Source organism: Rhea americana, unplaced genomic scaffold (genome assembly GCF_003343005.1).
Source record: "Rhea americana isolate MKP2758 unplaced genomic scaffold, rheAme1 scaffold_291, whole genome shotgun sequence".
NCBI classification, from domain to species: domain Eukaryota; kingdom Metazoa; phylum Chordata; class Aves; order Rheiformes; family Rheidae; genus Rhea; species Rhea americana.
In genome coordinates, this window is record NW_028186414.1 from 708,625 (window position 1) to 728,125 (window position 19,501).

Sequence of the window (19,501 nt, forward strand, 5' to 3'; positions counted from 1 at the left end):
TAAAAAAGCAAAAAGCCCCTTTATAAATAATCAGTATATAATGACAACACAAAAGGAATTTGAAAGAACTTTTTTTGAAAGAAAAACTTCTGAGTTCATACTTTCATGACTCACATTTTTAAAAATCTAATTCATGGAACTATGTATTTTGACCACCTTTCCCTTCTGCAGAAAAGTCTATTTCTGCAAGTTCTGAGAAGTCCAGTTTTATTGTCTCAGTCATACATCATTAATAAAGGGTTAGCTAATGCTGTTAATTTATGAGCTCCTGGAGCTCCTTATCAGTCAGCTCATTGACTTCCATGATCTTTTCCAAGTGCTCCATGTACCGTGCATGGTCTTGCAAAAAGTGTGGTACCCTCATGTTCTCGATCACAGCTAATTCCTTCAGGCGGTCCACATCCTCGTATGAGATCTGCAAGGAAGGAGAGGGGTTAATATTGAGCTATAGTCCTGTTACATCTGTAATTTCTCTGTTGTGGCTCTAAACTCCCTATTGCAGATGGTAAAACATTTTGGAGCAGAGGGATTTATAAGCTTGTCAGAGTCCTTTGAAAGCAACCTTAGAGCATGAGTTATTGTGCTTCTCAATGGAAGAAAAATGTAACCCTAACAAATGCCTACATAGTTCCTGATTCTGCTTTTGATTAATTCAGTGAACAGACTCTAGTGACCTAATGCGAACCTACAACAGCTACAGCAGTAGGGAGGGAAAGGATGGAACGCATGTAATTCCTGGAGTTCTCAAAGAGGTGAATACACTGACATGAGACTGGAAAAGGTGCTGGGCCAAAGATCAGGGAACTAGAAAGGGAGTGTAGGACAGATACAGAACAGGAAGCAGGCAGGCTTGGGCTTCGGGAAGGTCCAGAAAGTCCGGCAGTCCCAGCTACCTAAACAACTCGTATGGTTTCATTTTCACCAGCAATAACTTATTTGTGCTTATACAAAGCTAAATTAAAATATGCCTCTTTAGTAACTAACTACAGCATAGGCAACCTTATGCACCTTAAAATGGGGGAGCAGGGGGTGGAGATTGGGTTTGCCTCTTGGCATCAACAGCTTCTGGGCATAGCCGCAGCATTTGCAAACTTCTTTCAGACTACTGCTTCTTTATAATGAAAGCTGAGATTTTTCTCATAGTTAGCTCAAGGTGTTGTGAATGATAATCTGGAAAGGGTGATTTCTTTGGCTTTGCAAGGCTACACAAGCTGTCCTGCAAACACAGAACAAGTCTCCTTGGGCAGTTATCCACTGTGATGAAATGTAAGCTGTGTGCGCTGGGGCACCCTACAGGCAGAAGCATATGTACTGGCAAAAATGTACGCCAGGCTGTGCTTACTAGCTGGCAATTCCTAGTTCCTCAGGCCATAGTGGTGCCAGGTGGCTTGAGTGTGGAGCCTGCTCCTTCAAACCTTTTTACCTTCTGTTCCTTCTAAGGAGCTGAGCACAGTGCTGTTAGAGTTGCCTGGAAACAGCCTGTTCTCTTAGCAGGTGATGGTTCCTATTTAGAAAAAATGAAAGCAAGCAGTGATGACCTACCTATGCGTAAGAGACATGGAAAGTCTCTTTGGAGGGTCTAATCCAAGTTACTAAACCGGATCCACAGGAGCAGTTAAATGTGGGGTGATTATCTCACTGAAAATGGGAGCAAACTCCAGGAAGAGGATGAATTTGCATCTGAGCACTTGAATGTTTTCTGAGATGCAATGACAAAACGCATCTTAATTTAAAAATGAACATGCACCCATGCCCAGGCAGTAAGCCAGTATGAAGGCACATCAACATGAACTATTGCTGTACTACTGCTGTTTGAAGAGAGTGTGAGATTTCACCCTGCTTAATGTATTCAGAAGCAGATATACAGGACCCATATGAAATCATACCATCTCCTCTCAGTCTGGAAACACGGCACCAAATGAGATTAAATTCTCATCTCTCCTCTCCCAACTTTAAATCTACCTCTTTTCCTCAAAAAGGGAGAAAGAACCCTTTCCCATCTTGTATTTACATTCAGGAGTTTCTGTTACTGCTGCAGCTAAAAAATAAGCATTTGTGATCAAAGGTATGGTCAGAATGGGATGTGTTTCACTGGTTATGGCAATTTCTAAAAATAACTTTTGACATTTTGAGGAGAACATAAAAACATAATCTCATCCTACTATGGCAACAGGTCATCTTCCTTACAACCTGTAATTAAAATTATTGTAACAGGTAACAAAGACTAGGCTAAAATTGGCTCATTTAGGCTTTTTCTAATGTGTTTATGTTCTTGGAAAACAAAGCAGCAGGTGACTTTTTGCTGCCTTTTCTTTTTACAACACTTGTAGTTGTTCAGTACTGAGACACCTCCAATATCTGCATTCTATTTCTCTTCTTTAATATTTGCATGTGACTATTACATGAAAGTTTTGCAAGGCTTCCCATACTTTATTCTTTAACTACTGCAAAGCTTTAAAAACTGCTCTTTCTCAAAAGCATCTCTTTTCAAGCTTCAGTGTCTCTTATTCATCACCCTCCAGGAATGCAGAACAGCTTGCATGAGTGCATAAGCCATGTTCTATTTCCACATATTGCTCTCTTCAGCACTCTAAGTAATGCCAGAAGCAGCAGGAAGGCATGACTGTTTGGGTCAGCCAAACCTCTAGCACTCAGATGAGAACAGAGGACACAGAAACTTCAGGATGGCTCTCTTAAATGCGTTCATATGAGAAATCAGTGCTCTGATTTTATGGCTGTGTTAACTACCTATTGAAGCACAGAAAGCAATTTCTTACTGGCAGTATAGTTGGTTGCTTTTGCTTCCTATTATGTTTATTCCCAGGTTGTATTTGGAATAAAATAGGCCTAAGGTAAACATGCTGAGAAAGATGAGCTCACTTGTTACAACACAACACCACTAAGAATCTTTGAAAAACAATGAATATTTTCCCACTATTTCCTGGCCTTCCCTATGTTTGAATTCCAGTACTTTTTCTTCTAAGCTAGAAGAAAAGTCAGTTTAGCTTCCTTATGGAACATCTCAATCCTTCTTTTCTGCCTTAAACAAACAAACAAAACCACCTTTAGAATGGTGAGGAACTCATAATAACCACAGTCTAAATCTCAGTGAAAGCTCAGTATTCCTCTGTGAACATAGACTTTTTTTCTTGAGAGCAGGCACTGCTCTTACACACACATCTTCAGTTGGATTGTAGATGTCTGCAGTAAAAACATTCAAAGTAGTGTTTAAGTTCCCTTGATTTAGAAGGGAATTTAGATTTTAGATAATTTTAGATTTTAAATTTAGATTTTAAGTATGGCCTGTATCATAATATGCTATCTTCCTTCATCACTCAATGTCAATACCAAGCAGGAAGCAATACTGATACACCAGCTTTCAACCCAAGCAAAACAGTACTAACTTGATTCCCATTTTATGTGAGTTTGAATCTTGCTTTATGAAATGTGGAACCCTAGCAATCTAAAAATCCCGTTCAAGAAGTCTCTGACAAACCTGCACTACTTAGAATGGATTTGAGGACAACAGGCTTGTCCCAGCCCCACCTTTAAAACCGAGGATGGCAGTCAGGCAGAGAACACCAAGAAGTGATATTCAAAATGGATGGAAAACATATTGTGTGAATTCAGAAATACCATGTATTCTGGAAAAAAGAGACACTAATTTTCAAAAAAAAAATATCAGAGATGACATGAGAGAGAGGAAATAGGGATGGAAACCCCAGTATCAGCCCTCCCTTTGTGATGGAAGGGGATGTGTTAGGATCAAACTGTGAATTTGACTTTCTACAAGGACCATCACCTTCTCTAGCACCTGTCCTACTTGCCTGAGGCATTCCACTGTACTACAGTGAAGGCACCTGATAAACCTTCCTGAACAGTAATCAGATGCCATCAAAAGGAGGAAAAGAAAGCCTGAGAAATATGACTGTAAAATCATAATCTGATAAGTGAAGAATGAGAAAAATCTGGCAGGAATTTTTAGAACCTCAAAATATTTGTAACTCTTGCTTTGTGTAAATCACGTGCTACACAGATTTCTAGATCAAAGTAAAGCAAAGGGCAATGATTTGCGTAACTCTTCACAGGTGACCTTGCTAAAACCTCGCAACTGCATCTTTCGGGTAAGAATGAGTCCGCTCACCTTTCCAAGGGCTGTCAGAAGGTGGAAATCAATGGACTCTCTGTATCTCAGGATTCGAAGGATGCCATCCAAGTATACCTGATCCTTATTGAAACAGCCTAAAAGGAATAAGATTTATTCCACTGCATCAGTTTGTTTAAGTTGTATTTTAAGAAGTCATTATTAACAGAACTGTAATTCTTAAAACTACATGTTTGTATCTTGGAGCTTCAAAACTTTCCTAAGACTAACTAGAAAGCTAAACTCACTAGCTAGAGAAAGAAAACAAACACAAAAGATCATACCTGTGAATATCTTCAGCAACACTTGTAATAAACATGAAAGGAGGTCATACTGAATCTAAACTTTTTCATACTTTTACAGTTCCCACATTCAACAAAAAAAATCCTTTATTGACTCAGTTTGACAGTCTTACAAATGTGTATTTTCAAAAGCATAAATCCTGTTGCCTCATTTTAGAAAGTGAATCATTCCATTTCTCCTTTCTGTGAAACTTTTACTGCATGAACAGGTTCTGAATGAGCTCTGTGCACACTCTGGCCCCATCTCTGAGGAACAATGATAGATAAAACAGAGACCCACCTGGCTGTGATGTATCAGTCCACCCCCTCTTGGCTCGTACACAGTAATCCCACCTAGTGTTGGGGTCCTTGACAAATTTTCCCACATCCTGGAAAAGCTGACTGAAGGACATTTGACTAGCCTGATACACTGTGTAGTAGAGCAGGGCAGCCCTCCAAAGAAAAGGGTCCTTGCGGAACAGGACACTGTGAATACTTGCTAGCCCCTCTTCAGTAGGGTTGATTGGTTTTAACCCATGTTTTCTACGTCCGTTCCAGTTGCACCAAGGTTGGCTGTTGTTGTTAATACCCCGAAAATAGTGAGTTCCTGAAAAGAAAGGAATATAGGACTTAGAACAATAACATCTACTGATTCCAGAAATGACAAAATACTAAGGAGATGCCAGGACTAAGGACTCACCTGGGTACTGGGCAATGGGAAAAGTGCCAACTTTGGCCCTATTCTAAATGCCAACAGTGCAGTAATTCACCTGCTGACTGCAAATCAGACTTCCAAAAATGCCTAAGGAATACAAATGTTAGCAAGCCTTGAGTTCCCAAATCCATGGAAAGGATTTTTCAAAAGTCTCTTACATGCTGAATGCCTCTAGGATACATTGGGCTTTGTGGTGAACAGAAGTAACGAGAGGCAAGGAAGGGAGGGTTCAGTGGCAGCAATGCTGCCTCTTGAGGCTGATTAGAGTCATACTGCTGCCTTGAAAGAGATTGCTGTCCACTTATAAAGTGAATAACACCGGCCCAAGGCAATCACAGGGCTTGCTTCTCAGATCAAATTCGGCAACTAGCCAAGTTTATCTGGTTTTGTTTTACTTAATTAGAACAAAATTCACTGACAAGTTTAGAGAAATTTTCTATGGGGCTGAGCCAACCTTGTGTAATGCAAAATGGAGGCAATCTTGTGCAGGTTACAGGATTGCTGCATACGCTCCTCGTATTTAAAGCTGCCTATATTAGCAAGCAGTGCAGCGTAGCAGAAGGGATTGGTAAAGTGAAATGGCTCATGCTGAGGCTAAGCAATCCCACTAGCTGTGTTTCAGGGTCTTTACTTTGGACTAACTCAGGGTTGGTTTTACAAACAAAATGCCCCTGAGCAGTGACAGCACTGTAGATATGCCCTGAAGCATAGCTTCTGTATTAGCATCATCTGAAAGGATTACACTTGGCCTGCTCCAAGACTGCTCTGCAATGTGAACCTTGCTGCAGTAAAGTGGGGATGACTGGCAGACTTGCTTTGAAAGGTTGCTCCTGAGCTGACCTGAAATGTTAATAGAAATACATCTAGGAATCTTAAAGTGAACATCTTCCTTCTGCTATGTGGTGCACATATAAATAGGTTTCTCCTCTTCAACACACTTACAATACAGGTCATTTAAGCAGGGGTATTCCCTCCTTTTGTGTATGTCCAGTACTTGGCCCATTATGGCAAAGGAAGTAAGAATGCATGCATGTACTCCCTTTTGTCTGAAGACCTGCTGCCATGCTCATACCAATTTCATGTCTCAGCATCCCTTCCAGCCAGTGTTCTCGGGCAGTAGAGATATTGATAGTGAGAGTGGGACGGCCATTCACCACTGTCATTGAGGCTCGAGAAAGCAGGTCCTCCGTGAGATGGACCACGATCTAAAGATGAAAGAGTTCAGGTATCAGAAGAGCTCTCTTCTACTTCCTGTTCCTGCTTTGTATCTTCCTTTGGCCCTTCCAGTATTTCATTTATGCTTGGTCCCTTGCCCTTTGCAACTCTTCTGAGCTAATGGCAGATTATCCTTGTGAGACATTTCTGACTCCACTGAGATATTCCAGCCACCTATGCTTCTGATAAAACCCCAGAGACCTTAGTGGGACTTAGCATGATGGTTATGACAGGCAGATATGAGACTGCAAAATTTGAATATGGCAACCAGGCTAGGAGGGAGAGGAATCAAATGCAGAAAGCAAGCTACAGAAAATTACATTTTTAAGGTGTGCCTAATAATCTTGGAAGTACTGATAATTTAAAAATATTAGATAAACACATACATTGACTGAATATCTGCACACTTAACAGTCTCTTTACCTTTTTAAATTGCAAATCTGAAGTCCCAGGAACGAGAGGGGAAAGCATGGTGTGCTTTGTGTCCTCATCGATAATGCAGACTTGAAATGTTATTCAGATATTGGTATTGTTTTGTTTTATATAGGAATCAAACTCTCTCCTGTTTTTCTTGAAAAATCAGTAATCAAAAAATGTCACAGAAAAAAAAACTAATGATATATTGATATATTTTTGTATTTGAGTTTTTAAAATAATTTTTAAACAAGTGGCTGGGAAAGTCAAAGGAAACTCTCTCTTTTGAAGATTAAGCAACTTTCCCACCTCAAGAAATGCTTAAAGAAGGTTCCCCAGAGTGCTGCTCAGGTGAGTACCTGAGAGTGTACCTACAAGAGAAACCATTTTTACTATCAAAGTTAACAAAAAAGGACCCAAGGTTCAAAACCCTCCTCTTCAGCAGCAAACAACCAGTCACCATAAAAATCTTATTAAAATGTAGGAAAGAAAAGAAAACCATAAAATATTTAGAATCTAAACTACTCTTACTATTTAGCCTTATTAACAGCTGATGTCTCTCTTCTCTTCAACTACAGAGAGTGTTTACAGCACATTTTAGACCATACTGAGCATGATGTACTCTGTAACTGTACTTTGCAGAACTGTAACTGTACTTTGCAGAAGGCAACACTTGATTAAGACAGATATGAGATGTTTTATGATAGTCATAAATATTTGTCTTTTGCTTCCATAAAGACAAAAAAAAAAAAGGATGCAAAGGGAAATAAAAGCACAGCAAAGACCAAAAATGTAAATTTTTTCTGGCTTGCTCTAAACTGCAGCCTTGGAACCTCACTGTTAGAGAAACAGGTGAAGTTTGGCACCAGTGTCAAACTGTAGTCTCCTAAAAAGGAGTGATGAGTGTAACAGTCTCTCCTAACATTACTGTGTTCACTAACTAAATCTAACTTCCTATAAACTAATTTTTGTCTATTGATTTCCCATTTCAGACTCCTCTTGTTCAATTCCATGAGCTCATACAAGTCGTGGACTGTGTCAGCTGGTGTTTTCATCTGCAGTAATTCTATTTTTCTACATTCAACTTCAGCTGACTTTTCCAAACAATCCTATGCAACTCAAACTGGATTTTTTTTTTAAGTCCTGAATAACTGAGAAATAGGTTTTTTTGCACACACCTCTAGAAAATAATGTTAAAATGAGAAAAAAAAACAGCAATGAAATCAACTGAACAAGTCAAAGTTTTTAAAACATTTTTATTTGCTTATGTCACCTTCATTTGTGCAACTTCTCACAAATCAGTCTTTTGGGCTGCGGATTATTTTTCTTGGCCTTCTCTTACTTCCCTTACCTTTGATGTAAATAATGTGATACATGAGAAAGAATGGCAGAACTGAGAAATAAATGGAAATGTGCTATTTCAAACAGCTGAAAAAAGAGAGGAGGAAGGGTGTTGCTCTTGGATACTCCCAAAAGAGAAGAAATTAAGAATGAGCATATATGAGTCAGGAAACAGGCTCAAAGAGATGGCTGAAGCGTTCACAAGGAACTTGCATCATTTGGATTGTTCAAAAATTCAGCTGGGCACAGCCATTAGAAAAATATGATGTAAGGAATATTCTTACAACTATGGAGGAAAGGCCTCTCAAACGGCCTCTTAGTTCCCTTCCCTGTGCAACTTTTTTTCTAAATAAATACTTCTTTCCTGAGCCAGCACATGACCTACCTCACCAAGACAGCCTTCTTTCACCATGTATTTCCTGACATGATTCCAGATGCGACTTTTGGTCAGCAAGCTGCCTCCAGTGGCCTGTTCAAACTTTTCATAGCTTCCATACTTCTGTAGTGTCCGTTCCATGATGTTAATGGACTACCAAACACAAAGGTATAGCAGATATGAATACAGCAAGACACCTGTGTAAGCTTGACACGTGTTCTCTCTTTCCCTTCTCCTTCTCTCTCCTTTTTTTTAAACTCACTCGGAGTCGCTAGTAAACTGTAGTCATTACATATAGGCTGACACACTCTGTAATCAATTATATAATCTTCAGACATTCATTAATGCCAAAGTACTGAAAAAAAGATTCTGATTAACTCACCTTGGACCCACATGACAGATGATTTTCAGCTTAGTGAAATGACACTCATTTCTTTCTATAATTTGGGGAAAATTGTACAACTGGCTTGTAAATCAAACATAAAAGGCCACAAGGACATGGGAAGGTTAAGTTATTAGCATGTATCCTTTATGGTTTTCCAATGAACTTTGTAAATATCATCCATTATCATCATCTTACTTTATTATTTATTGGTATTTTGTAATTTAGAAATGCTGAACCATGTTTGAACAGATGTATAATTTTAACAAGAATATTTCTACCAAAATGCCTCCTTATGATGAAATCCTCTGTACCATGGATGTCTGTGTTTCAGAAGGGAGCCGAGATAATAGCAACTTTACTCACAGAACTTCCATTTAAGCCAAAATACTTCTTTATAACCCAAACAATGAAGGAGGGAAATTCCATTAGGCAAATAAAGCAGTAACAATTTCAGTTCTCTTGTGTATTGCTGCGGGAAGAAGTCCTTTGTGTGTGGAGATGGAGCACAATGCCTGTTATATAAAATGAGATTGGAACTCTGTGCATGTTGAAGATGTTACTCATGAGGCGTGAAATAGTCATTTCCAGTGAGCTATTTCCCAACACTTCACACCCTTAAAAGAAAATACATTATAGAATATTTTCTTACCCAGCAGTAGTCCAGCTAAGAAAACTGCTTTATTCTCCTATATGACAACAGAAGCTCCTAAGAACCCCAGACAGAAAAATATTATTGATATTACCTATAAAATGAATACTATTTCTAAGAAAACACCACGAATGATGATGGTGGAAATCTTGCTGACTGAATCTCTTTCTACACTGTACAGTCAGTGTATGTATACACCAAGCTGATAACAGTTATGCTTTTTGTTTACAGCTATGTAATTCTGACATTGCCAGACTGGCTTATTGTCCACAAAAACAGGATTAATTTCGTATCTCTCACAGTTACTAACAATCCTCTTACTTCATTTTTGATGTTGAAACTAAGCAACCCTCAGTATTGCCACTGAAAAGCCATAAATGCTAGTCATGATGTAGTCTTAAAGTTCTGTTGCTCTTTGATGAAAGAAATACAAATTATTTGAATGCCAAATGAATACTACACTTGATTTTTGGTATTTCCTTTTGTGCCTCTCATGCTTCATGTTAAATTTGAAGGGTCCCCTAGTCAGATCTGAGAAATTTATTCAAAAGTGAAGGAAGTACCATAATTTAGAAAAAAAGATGGTTAGCTTAAAGAAGCCAGTCATTGCTGGAGGTCACATAATGTGGAAGCAAAGAAGCTATCTACCCTGTGTCACTGCTGTGATCTTTCTTCTCTCTACACCTGAATCTCCACATTAAGTTTTTCTAAAGTCATGTGAGCAGAGGTCACAAGCTGGAGAGCAGTAACAGTGAATCAGAAAAAGGATGTAAGTGGAAATCTGCTGCAAAGGTTGCCCTTGGTTGCTACAGGAGATATACAGCCAGTTCTTCAAGTACAGCATAGCAGCAGTATGATACAAAACTAATGCAACTTGTCCAAAAAGCTAGAGTACTTGGCCTCAAGAAAATGACTCTAACACAAACAGGCTCATTATAAAGCCAACCAGAAACCTTATATGAACACTATCCCTTCACACTGCCTCCTGTGTGGCACCTATTCGCCATGCAAATTCCAGCAATGGTTTCAGGCCTGTTAGGAACTTAGCAGCAGTTACACCCTAGACCCACCCTTGGCTGGGGTAAGAGAGTCCTGTCCTCAAACAACACCCCCAGGATGCAGGACTGTCTGGAGGGGCGGCATGTCACCGCTCAGCCTCAGGACATTTGGCTGGTCCCCAGGATCAAGGCCACTTCTGGCAGCCAAGGCCCTGCACCTGCTGAAGTCAGCAGAGTAAGAACTCGATGTTACAAAGAAATGCAGCAATGAGGAATGGATTAACTTTTCTAAGTTTTCTTTATAAGATCAGGCATCTGGATATCTGAACGGAGGTATCGTAAAAAAGAGCAGTGCTACCATAAAGCCTGAGACGCTGAAAACCGCTTGGCTTTGTGTCTCCCTGTTACAACACTGGAATGACCACGTGCACTCCCACATGTATCAATAGGCACTTTAAACACATTTAGCTTGGTTGCTTGCAAAGAAAACAAACCCTTCTGCTACTAAAGCAGCTACGGAACTGCCACAGTGAAAGCTACCATGGGTTTCTACAACTTGGAAACAAATGATGTTTTTCAAGGAGGATACATCAAAAACAGAGGATGCATCCTCACCTCCTGCAAACCAGGTAGCTCTAGCAATTACAGCCAAATGGCATCATTTCACCTTCCTGCTATTTTAGATATTTAAAAGACGTTCAATGCTGTTAATTTTACTGTTAATTCCATTGATTTATTGTACAGAAGTATTAGTAAGGAGAGCAATACATCTGCATTGTAGACCTATCCCACGACCTGCAATGTAAATGAGATTTTTGTTTCCAAGTAACTTCCCAGGTTTTACATTAGGTCCTCTACGAATGCATGGCAGCGACTGGAACTAATACATAAATAAAGGTTAGAGAAGTTTTAGCACATTAGTAAATAATATATTTTTCTCGTGAACATGCATGTCTATAAACACTGCATGTTATTTAAAAATGATCTTAGACAAATGAAGCAAACTTAGTGTCTAATCTACATAGTAAAAGTAAGAATACATGAGTCCATCATGCAGGGTCTAATGTTTCTGGAGTCTAGTCGCAATTGCTTTAACCAATTTGCTTTTAGCAAATTCAGGATCAAGGGCAAGGTGCAGAGAACAAATTAAAATTGAGTTCTTGGTTCTTAATCTGACAGAGAGCTTGTGTATTTTCCTAAAGGGTTTTTTTGTGTTTTTTTTTTAAACAGAATTATTACATACAAATTATTAACTTGTTCTAACAAGCTTTGGCTATTTTGTATGTTTTTCAGTATATCTGCAAATGCCAAAGTTATTTTCCTGCCTTGCACATGGTTAAAGAAATCAAAAACGCCTGCTCTCTGTCCCAGGAATAGTTTATTCTCAGCAGGCAACCTGAATAATTCAATATAACAACTCTTCAGTTTCCTTTGTAAGGTGCCAGGTCCTTAAGAAATTAATGTCACCTACTAGTTGTTTGGTATATCTGGTTTCACTGAACAATTAATTGCTGTCGTTTGCTCACTTTGAAAGAAGGAGTTTCTGAATTAATCTTCTAGCATGAAATTTCTTTTCACTACTGTTGACAGGAAATTTCAATGAAGTCCATTAGACACAAGAAGCTAAGCCCCTACTTATATTCTTTGATGCTTAAATCCCTTTGAATGTGCCTCAGTAATCTTCATTCTCAAAGAAATTTGATGCCCAACAGCAACATATTTTAGCTCCCAAATCTCTTCTTTTTTCTTTTCTCTTTCCCAGGTCAATTCTCTCTCTCAGTAATAAAGTCTGGAAAGATCTTCAAGTATATTGAGATGTTGGAAGTGAAGTTTTGAATGAGATTTACTAGGTGGTTCTGTCAGGTGAAATTACTTACTGGTTATTAAGGGACTAATTCTGTCACCTTTAATAACACCTTATGGCTCAGAGTACGCAGCAATAGGGAACTGAACTTCATTCTTTGTGATCAAATGGGCTCCCACAGAGGCACATGGGAACCCGTCTACTAGGAGATGGGTCAAAGCCTACAGCATTCTGTTGCAACTGTGTCAGCTTCACAGTAATAATAATGTATTGTTATAATTAATAGCATTATATAAAATCGCAGTGAGATGAAGAAGCAAGATGTAACAGGACTGCTTCAGGCTGAGTTACTGTCAAAGCCTGAATGAACTGCCCTCATGTGGCCAAAGCCAGAGAACTGCAACACCCTGAACTGTCGCAAATGCCATGTCAGCAGAACCCGTATTTTTGAAGACGTAAGTTTCTTTCTAAGTTTAAATGCACTTTGCACAGTTGTATTGCACGGCATTGCCCCCCCCCCCCAAAAAAGTTGTCAATAAGGCAACTCAGAACACTGTAATTCCTGTGGTTTTAAATTCTCTGAAAGTCATTTAGTGAAAGACCTGATGCGAGGATGGATAGCATTTTCAAAAGTGGCCAGGATTTTGTTCTTACCATTTTAAGGGATCTTAAGCCATCTTTCAATGCTCAGGCTGTATCAAGAGTAGTAAATCAGACAAGGCCAGGGCATTGGTTCAAGTGCTGGAACAGAATCATCCACAGAGCTTAACTATTAGCATGCCCCCAGACAAAGTTTTGTCTTGGGCTAACAAGCATGCTCTCAGGCAACACTTGTCCATGGCTGAAGGACAGTACAGGCCACCGTGTTCCCAGCAGAAGTGGGACCGAGGTTACTACCTTTTGGATGAGGAGAGTTCAGCCATACGGATGTGAAGTCTTGGCACTTGCCTTCAGGGCCAAAGAGCAAGTCCTGGCTCTTAATTAATATGGGATACGTCTTTGCAGTTCCACTGCCTTTACTGGTCATTCCATTCAGGCAGTAGGTAGTATGGAAACTGAAACATTTGAGAACAGCAGCTAAATTCTAGCTCTTTTTGAACAGTGATGAGTTAGGAAATCATGGAGCAAGTCAACAAAAATCTTGGAGTCTGTGACTCCTCTACTCAAATTACGTGAGTGACTTCAGTTAAAACAAAAGCTAGAACTGCAGATTCCTTATTTTTCTTCTTTTTTTCTGGAACAGGTCTTTTTAATGTATTTTTATTGCACAGAAAGCAGGAGCAATTTATGGCCCTGGAATCATTGCTAGTTGGGGAGTGTAGGAGTAGAAGTTTGGCTTAGTTCATGTCAAACGCTGCTGAGAAAAATTACTGCTGCAGCAATTTCACGGCATGTCCTCTTCCTGTCTGGACTGCTCTCAGCGTGGCTTCAGAGAGATGCCACAAACACACAGCTCAGTCTGCCTCTGTGCAAATCAAACACTAGGTCCAGTACAGCTTCATTACGAACTGCAGGAAAAAGCTTTTCCTACAACATGATGACAAAAAGTTTTGCATGGAGAAGAGACCAATAGAGAAAATGGGAGTGAGATTCTGACACTGAAAGAAGCCAAGAAAATAAGTGAAAAAGAGAAGTGTTAGGCTTAAAGAATAGAAAAGATACTTATATACTTTATGAAGGGTAGGAAAAATCTGGAGTGCTGACCAAAGTGGAGCAGGGATGAATGAGTTCAGGTTTGATAAAGCAGAAACTGTTGATGCAGACCACTGCTGAAACCATTTGAGAGCCAGGAGGCAGCTTCTTCTCAACATAAAAGCTCATAAAAATAAGGGTGTTTAAGAAGGGAAGATAAGCTTTATTAATCTGTACTGTTTTGATGCTGTTTACAAGGATATGTTACCACTACGAGAGACACAGCTTTATGTAGCTTTGGGGGTGTTATCCCAGAGGACTCTCCTGCCATAGTCAGGACATAGGTGTTTTTTAAAACCACTGCATCACAACAGTGAGAAAATGAACACTGAACATGCATTAAAATTTCTGTTTGGCCTTCAATGGCAAGAAACTTTCTCACACTGACACCCCCATACACCAACATTAGCTTGGCAGTCAGGAGCCCCAAGTTCACAGCTCTTCGTCTGCCTCCGTTGCTGAACTTCTTCCCATCTGCTTAAGGCTTTTTTAAAATGCTGCGAGACACCTGGATCAACAGCACAAGGTGAATAGCAGGTTCTCAGAGATACATTCCCATGAAAAAGCTTTTGAAAGTCCACAAACCCACAAATCAACACTGCACCTCAACCCACACACTGATGTGATTTCAGCAAGAGAAGCGAGTAGCCAAAGGGTACCTCCTCTACCCCATATGCCACGCTGGTAACCTATATCCTGATGATTCAGCCACCTCAGAACAGATGACACAAGCCTGAACCCCTGCAGATGGAGAAAGTCATTAAGCTTGGTCTCCTTATTCCTGAATAAGTATTCCTACTGTTAGGAATTTACTGATTGCCACTATCACCTTTTTCCATGGCTCTGTTTCAAAGAAAACAGAAGGAGTTCTGCTAGTTCCTTCCAAGAGCACCGGATGCTAGCTCTCCAGTGGGTGGAAGTATTACTCTGCATCCTCCAAAAAGCACTGAAACAGCCATAAGAGCCATCGCATGCACGCACGCACGCACAYACACACTCTCCTACCGGCGTAAAAGTTTCTGAAAGTGGCAGATGGACCAAGCATTGAGGTGGGAACTGTCCCCAGTAATGCTGCTGGTTTTGACACTTGCCAAAACCACCAGTTAATGGTGGTATCTGAGGGGGAAAGGTTTTTTATTAGTTTGATCCCAAGCACTGAATATGACATGGAGACCCCTCACTCAGGGTTCTCTGCTCGTCTCTGAAGTGAGGTGACAGAACTCAGGTTGGAACTTGCTAGGAAAGGGCAATATCCAGAATAGCATGTCAGCTCTTGTCTATCTCAGCATCCAACAGTGAACTCATTTTCCAGCCTCAGGGTCAGTGGGAAGCAAGTTACTGATCTTGTCACAGTTTCTAAGGCCAAACCATAAACTTTCCAGTAACAGGGAAAAAAAAAAAAAAGAAAAAAAAAAAGAGAAAGAAAGAAACAAGAGAGAAAAAAAGACTATATGCCTGTATCAGCTTACTAGTAAAGGACAACAATTCCTGTTGCTTATTATCGAAAAAGTCTAGCTGAATCCCTCTTATGGCTACAGAAGAGTGCCAGAAGAAGCAGTCGCAAGATAGGTCCCACTGCATAGCAACCACTGTGGAACTCAAGAAAGTAATGACACCAAAGCATTAAGGGGAGGAGACTTGCTTTCAGTTCTACTTAATTACCAGCTGCTAGGATTTTTTTTTTTTTTTTAACAAATTGTTTGCAGCAAATAGTTCTCTGAATCCCAAGTCATCTGCATACAGCAATACAGGATAATCTATTTTCGTGAGCACATCCTAGCAGTATTAGTATCTATAGCATACCTCAAGCAACCAAGCTGTACTGCTGCACATAGATGATGGGATGAGACAGCTGAGCTAGATAATGGACTGAGTGATCTAGAAGATAGTTCTGTGTCCTCAGTTCCCATGTTCAGACACAGCTCTGCTACAAAAGGCATGCAGATTTAGTTGAGATTTGTGATGCAGACAAGGCTTGCAGGCACTATTGCCCTCCTCCCTGCACAACTTATGTGTGTTCAAGTGAGGAGAAAAGCTTTCCAGCTGTATGCGTAAGTACCAATAAGCTGTACCAGATGGAGCTTGCTAGACTAATCAACAGCCATAAAATGGTGGCTGCCCTCTTTTCTAGATACAACTGAAAAAGAGAGACAGAGATGAGTGCAGGTTTCTGAGGACAGCTAACTTAGGCTATACTGTTTTGAGCTTTATTTAAAGTTTGCTATGTGTTTTCTTTCTGTTTGCTTGTGCTCTGTGTGGTAAAGAGCATGTTTCCATAATTCAGGTAGGGTGGATGTATTTTCAATGAAAAATGTCTTATATATTTTATAAGGAGTTAAAAATTCATGTTTGTTTTGGCTTTGTTCATAGCTAAAAGAAAGAAGCCCACGCTCCTACTGCAGTATTACCAGAAGCACTCTGCAAACAGTGGAAAAGAGAAGTCTGAACAGTGTCTTCAGAACTATGCTACCTGGATAAACCCAATAGCCTTGTGTTACACATTAACACTGTCTTATCTGTAAGTTTAGCTTAGGAATGAATTTAGTACATGTTGCTAATAAAACAGTGAGGTGTTTTACAATCAAATATCCTTTACAGCCAATGGCACTTTCATGGATCTTCAACACATCTAATCTGCAGTATCAGCAGAATGCTACAAGAGGTTATTCTGCATTAAATGTCTTGTCATTTAGCCTTCCCCTTTCACTTGATTATCTCTTCCATCACCTGAGATGCTTGCTAATTGTAAGCTAGTTCAATTCACCTACCACTTGTCAGGATTTAAATGTGTGTAACACAAACACTTACGATGTGGTATAACTGATTGTTTTCCCCTTCCCATTTAATTTAAAATTCTATTTTTCTGTATAAGCACAAAGGAGAAAAAAGTACAAGTCTTTCTCAGGAAAGACTACATGTTTAACAACAACAACAAAAAAAAAAGATTTAAAAAGATGTCTTTACTGCCCTCACCTATCATTCAAGAAATAGAGGTGTTCAGAGGCAAATTACTTGAAGTTGCAATTTCCTTACTAGTTTAAGTTCAGAAAATGGCAACTGATAAGTCAGCTGCTCTGCAAAGATAAGGGCAATTACTTCTACCTAAATATTACCACCTAAGGCATCAATACAAAAATTATAAATGCTTTAAGTGTTAATAAAAACTAACAACTAAGGACAACTAGTCTGAGCCAGAAGGAATGCAGGTAAGCAAGCTTTCACAGAACCTAAAACACAGGGCTGCTGCATTAACCTTGAAATACAGCAGTAGAGAATTATTTCTGTAGCATTAGAAGTGTCAACTAAACTGAAAAGTTAGAAGTCTGACATGCTATGTATTACTTCTTTATTTCTCAAGTTCTCTTCCTTAACAGCACACACTGCATGACTCATGGAAGGTAGGGCCTTATTATGTAGAAAATAAGATAAAGCAAGAGGAAAGAAACAAATCGAGTGTGAAAAAAAGGAGATGTTGGAAGTATAATTTTGAAGTATATTAATAATGCAAAAATATTGACTGTATGGCTGTGAAAAGTCAAAGGAAAAGAGTGGGATATGCCTGTGGTTAAAATATTTAATCTGTCTAGAAGCATGGGGGAGAAGGAAGTGCTCCCAAGCCTGCATTTTCCCAGCTGCGGTACTGTGGTGTCAATTGTTGGCAAATCCATACTGTTCTTTGCCTATTTTTGCTTAAAGGGCGAGGGGAGTGTTGTCATGTGTTGCCACTGATTCCACTGACATGCACAAAGGCAAGAAGGATAATAAGAGAATGCAACCTGCTTTCATGTCTTAGCAGGCTAGCTTCCTAGCTGGGTAAAATTACCATTAAAATGATTTTAAAGACCTTAAATTCTGAATTGTCTGGTTTTGATCTCATTTTGCTCATGTATCCTAGCAGCCCCTATGAAGCTAGAGAGTTAGTGCGAAACTAGTTTTACTGAAATTTAAGTCATAGAAGAGCAAACAACGGTAAGTCACTGTAAGCCTCTTCCACAAATGGGTTAAGAGTAATTTCATTTCTGCTCACAGAAAGTAAAGCTTCCTAATATAACTGCAATAACCAATTAAAGTCTAAAATACTACAGGAAACAAAATAGAGCTGATGCCTTTTTACAGAAAAAAGGAAGACTACTTGCAGTTGTGTTTGACTACAGATTACTTGACATTGTGAGTACTTTCATTATAGATCTAATTTGTCTTTTCAGAACTTAACGCTTCCTATTAAACACTTGCATGTTTCTCCTCATAAGTAAAATCTGAATGGAAAAAAAATAGCATTGAAGAAAACTGCTCATACAACATTATGGACTAAAACTTTGGGTAATGCTGCTTTTTCTAGATAATAAATTTGCATGAAATGAAATTCAAATTTGTGTGGAAATGAAAATTTTCTGAAGCTAGTTGCAGATTTTAAAAAAAGAGAGAGAGTGCCATCTGCTGGACTGACTTGCGTTAAAGGTGCTATTATGTTCACTTGCATGAAGCTCAGGATGTTTGTTCAATATTTTTTTAGGAACTGAACTTCGAAGAAATGTTTTTACTGCTACAAATTTGTCACTTAAACTAAATTTTAAGAAAGAATTTACAACTCCTTGATAGGTTTCATAAATATCATACTTAACTGAGTATTAAATACCTAACTGCTTTTATAAAGGTGTTATAAAAGATTTATTTGAAAAGGTTAATGTTACAAATCAGAATAATGCTAAGGGATTATTCACTACTAAAAAGGCTGAATACTTATCATGAAGGTGTGGGCTCTCTCCTCAGAAGGAGGTTAAATTACTGACAGGCTTGCTACATAAAATCATCATGCATAAAATCACTTTTAAAGCCCTGCTACCTCATACTGAAAGGGATAATTTGAATTAAATTCCATTTGACAAATGCGTTATTGTTGATTTGCAGTAATCTATGATTAATGTCGCTAACGCTGCTGTAAAAAACTAAAGGAAGCCTTGTTAAATGCTCTAGTCAAGGAGTAATTTTATTTGGTATCAGAATGATTTATTTTGTTGTTTAGAAGAATGGGAGCTAAATCTAAGAATAGAAGAGGTGTTGTGTTTTCATAAAGAAAACATTTTCTTAATGAAAACCCAGCAACTGAGTTACTTAAAAAAAAAAATTACATATATATGTGTGTATATTTTTTTTCCAATGTGAAAATGCAGAATAGCCCTTATGATACAATGACTGAATTAACGGGTAAGAATGTCTGCATGTTTCGTTGGATTTGAAAATAAATGCCAGATTCTCCACAAGTCTGGAGTCAATCATTAGAACCCATGGTAACCTAATTTGGGACATCTTTTGCATCATGCATTTTAGGAGTTTTGCAGTGAAATAATCATACTACAAAGAAGGGAAACCTGTGGAAGCAGGATTTGCTCCCAGATTAAATATCACTTCAAGTGTGAGAGTCTCTGTTTAAGGAACCTTGTCAGACCTAATGGCTTAGAAAGACCTTATTAAAAGAATGTGGGAAGA

At 39.0% G+C, this 19,501-nt stretch overlaps 1 protein-coding gene across 1 annotated transcript in view; it reads right to left on the bottom strand.

Annotated features, from left to right (window-relative positions):
* MATCAP2 (microtubule associated tyrosine carboxypeptidase 2) overlaps positions 1 to 19,501 on the bottom strand; it is a 28,565-nt gene continuing 9,064 nt past the window's right edge. Inside the window, exons 3-7 of the mRNA XM_085309140.1 lie at positions 8,496 to 8,639; positions 6,213 to 6,345; positions 4,727 to 5,032; positions 4,145 to 4,242; positions 1 to 415 (exon numbers count right to left, since the gene is read on the bottom strand). Of these exons, the coding sequence (XP_085165266.1) occupies positions 254 to 415; positions 4,145 to 4,242; positions 4,727 to 5,032; positions 6,213 to 6,345; positions 8,496 to 8,639 (843 nt within the window). The 3' untranslated portion in view covers positions 1 to 253. The remainder of the gene's footprint in view (positions 416 to 4,144; positions 4,243 to 4,726; positions 5,033 to 6,212; positions 6,346 to 8,495; positions 8,640 to 19,501) is intronic.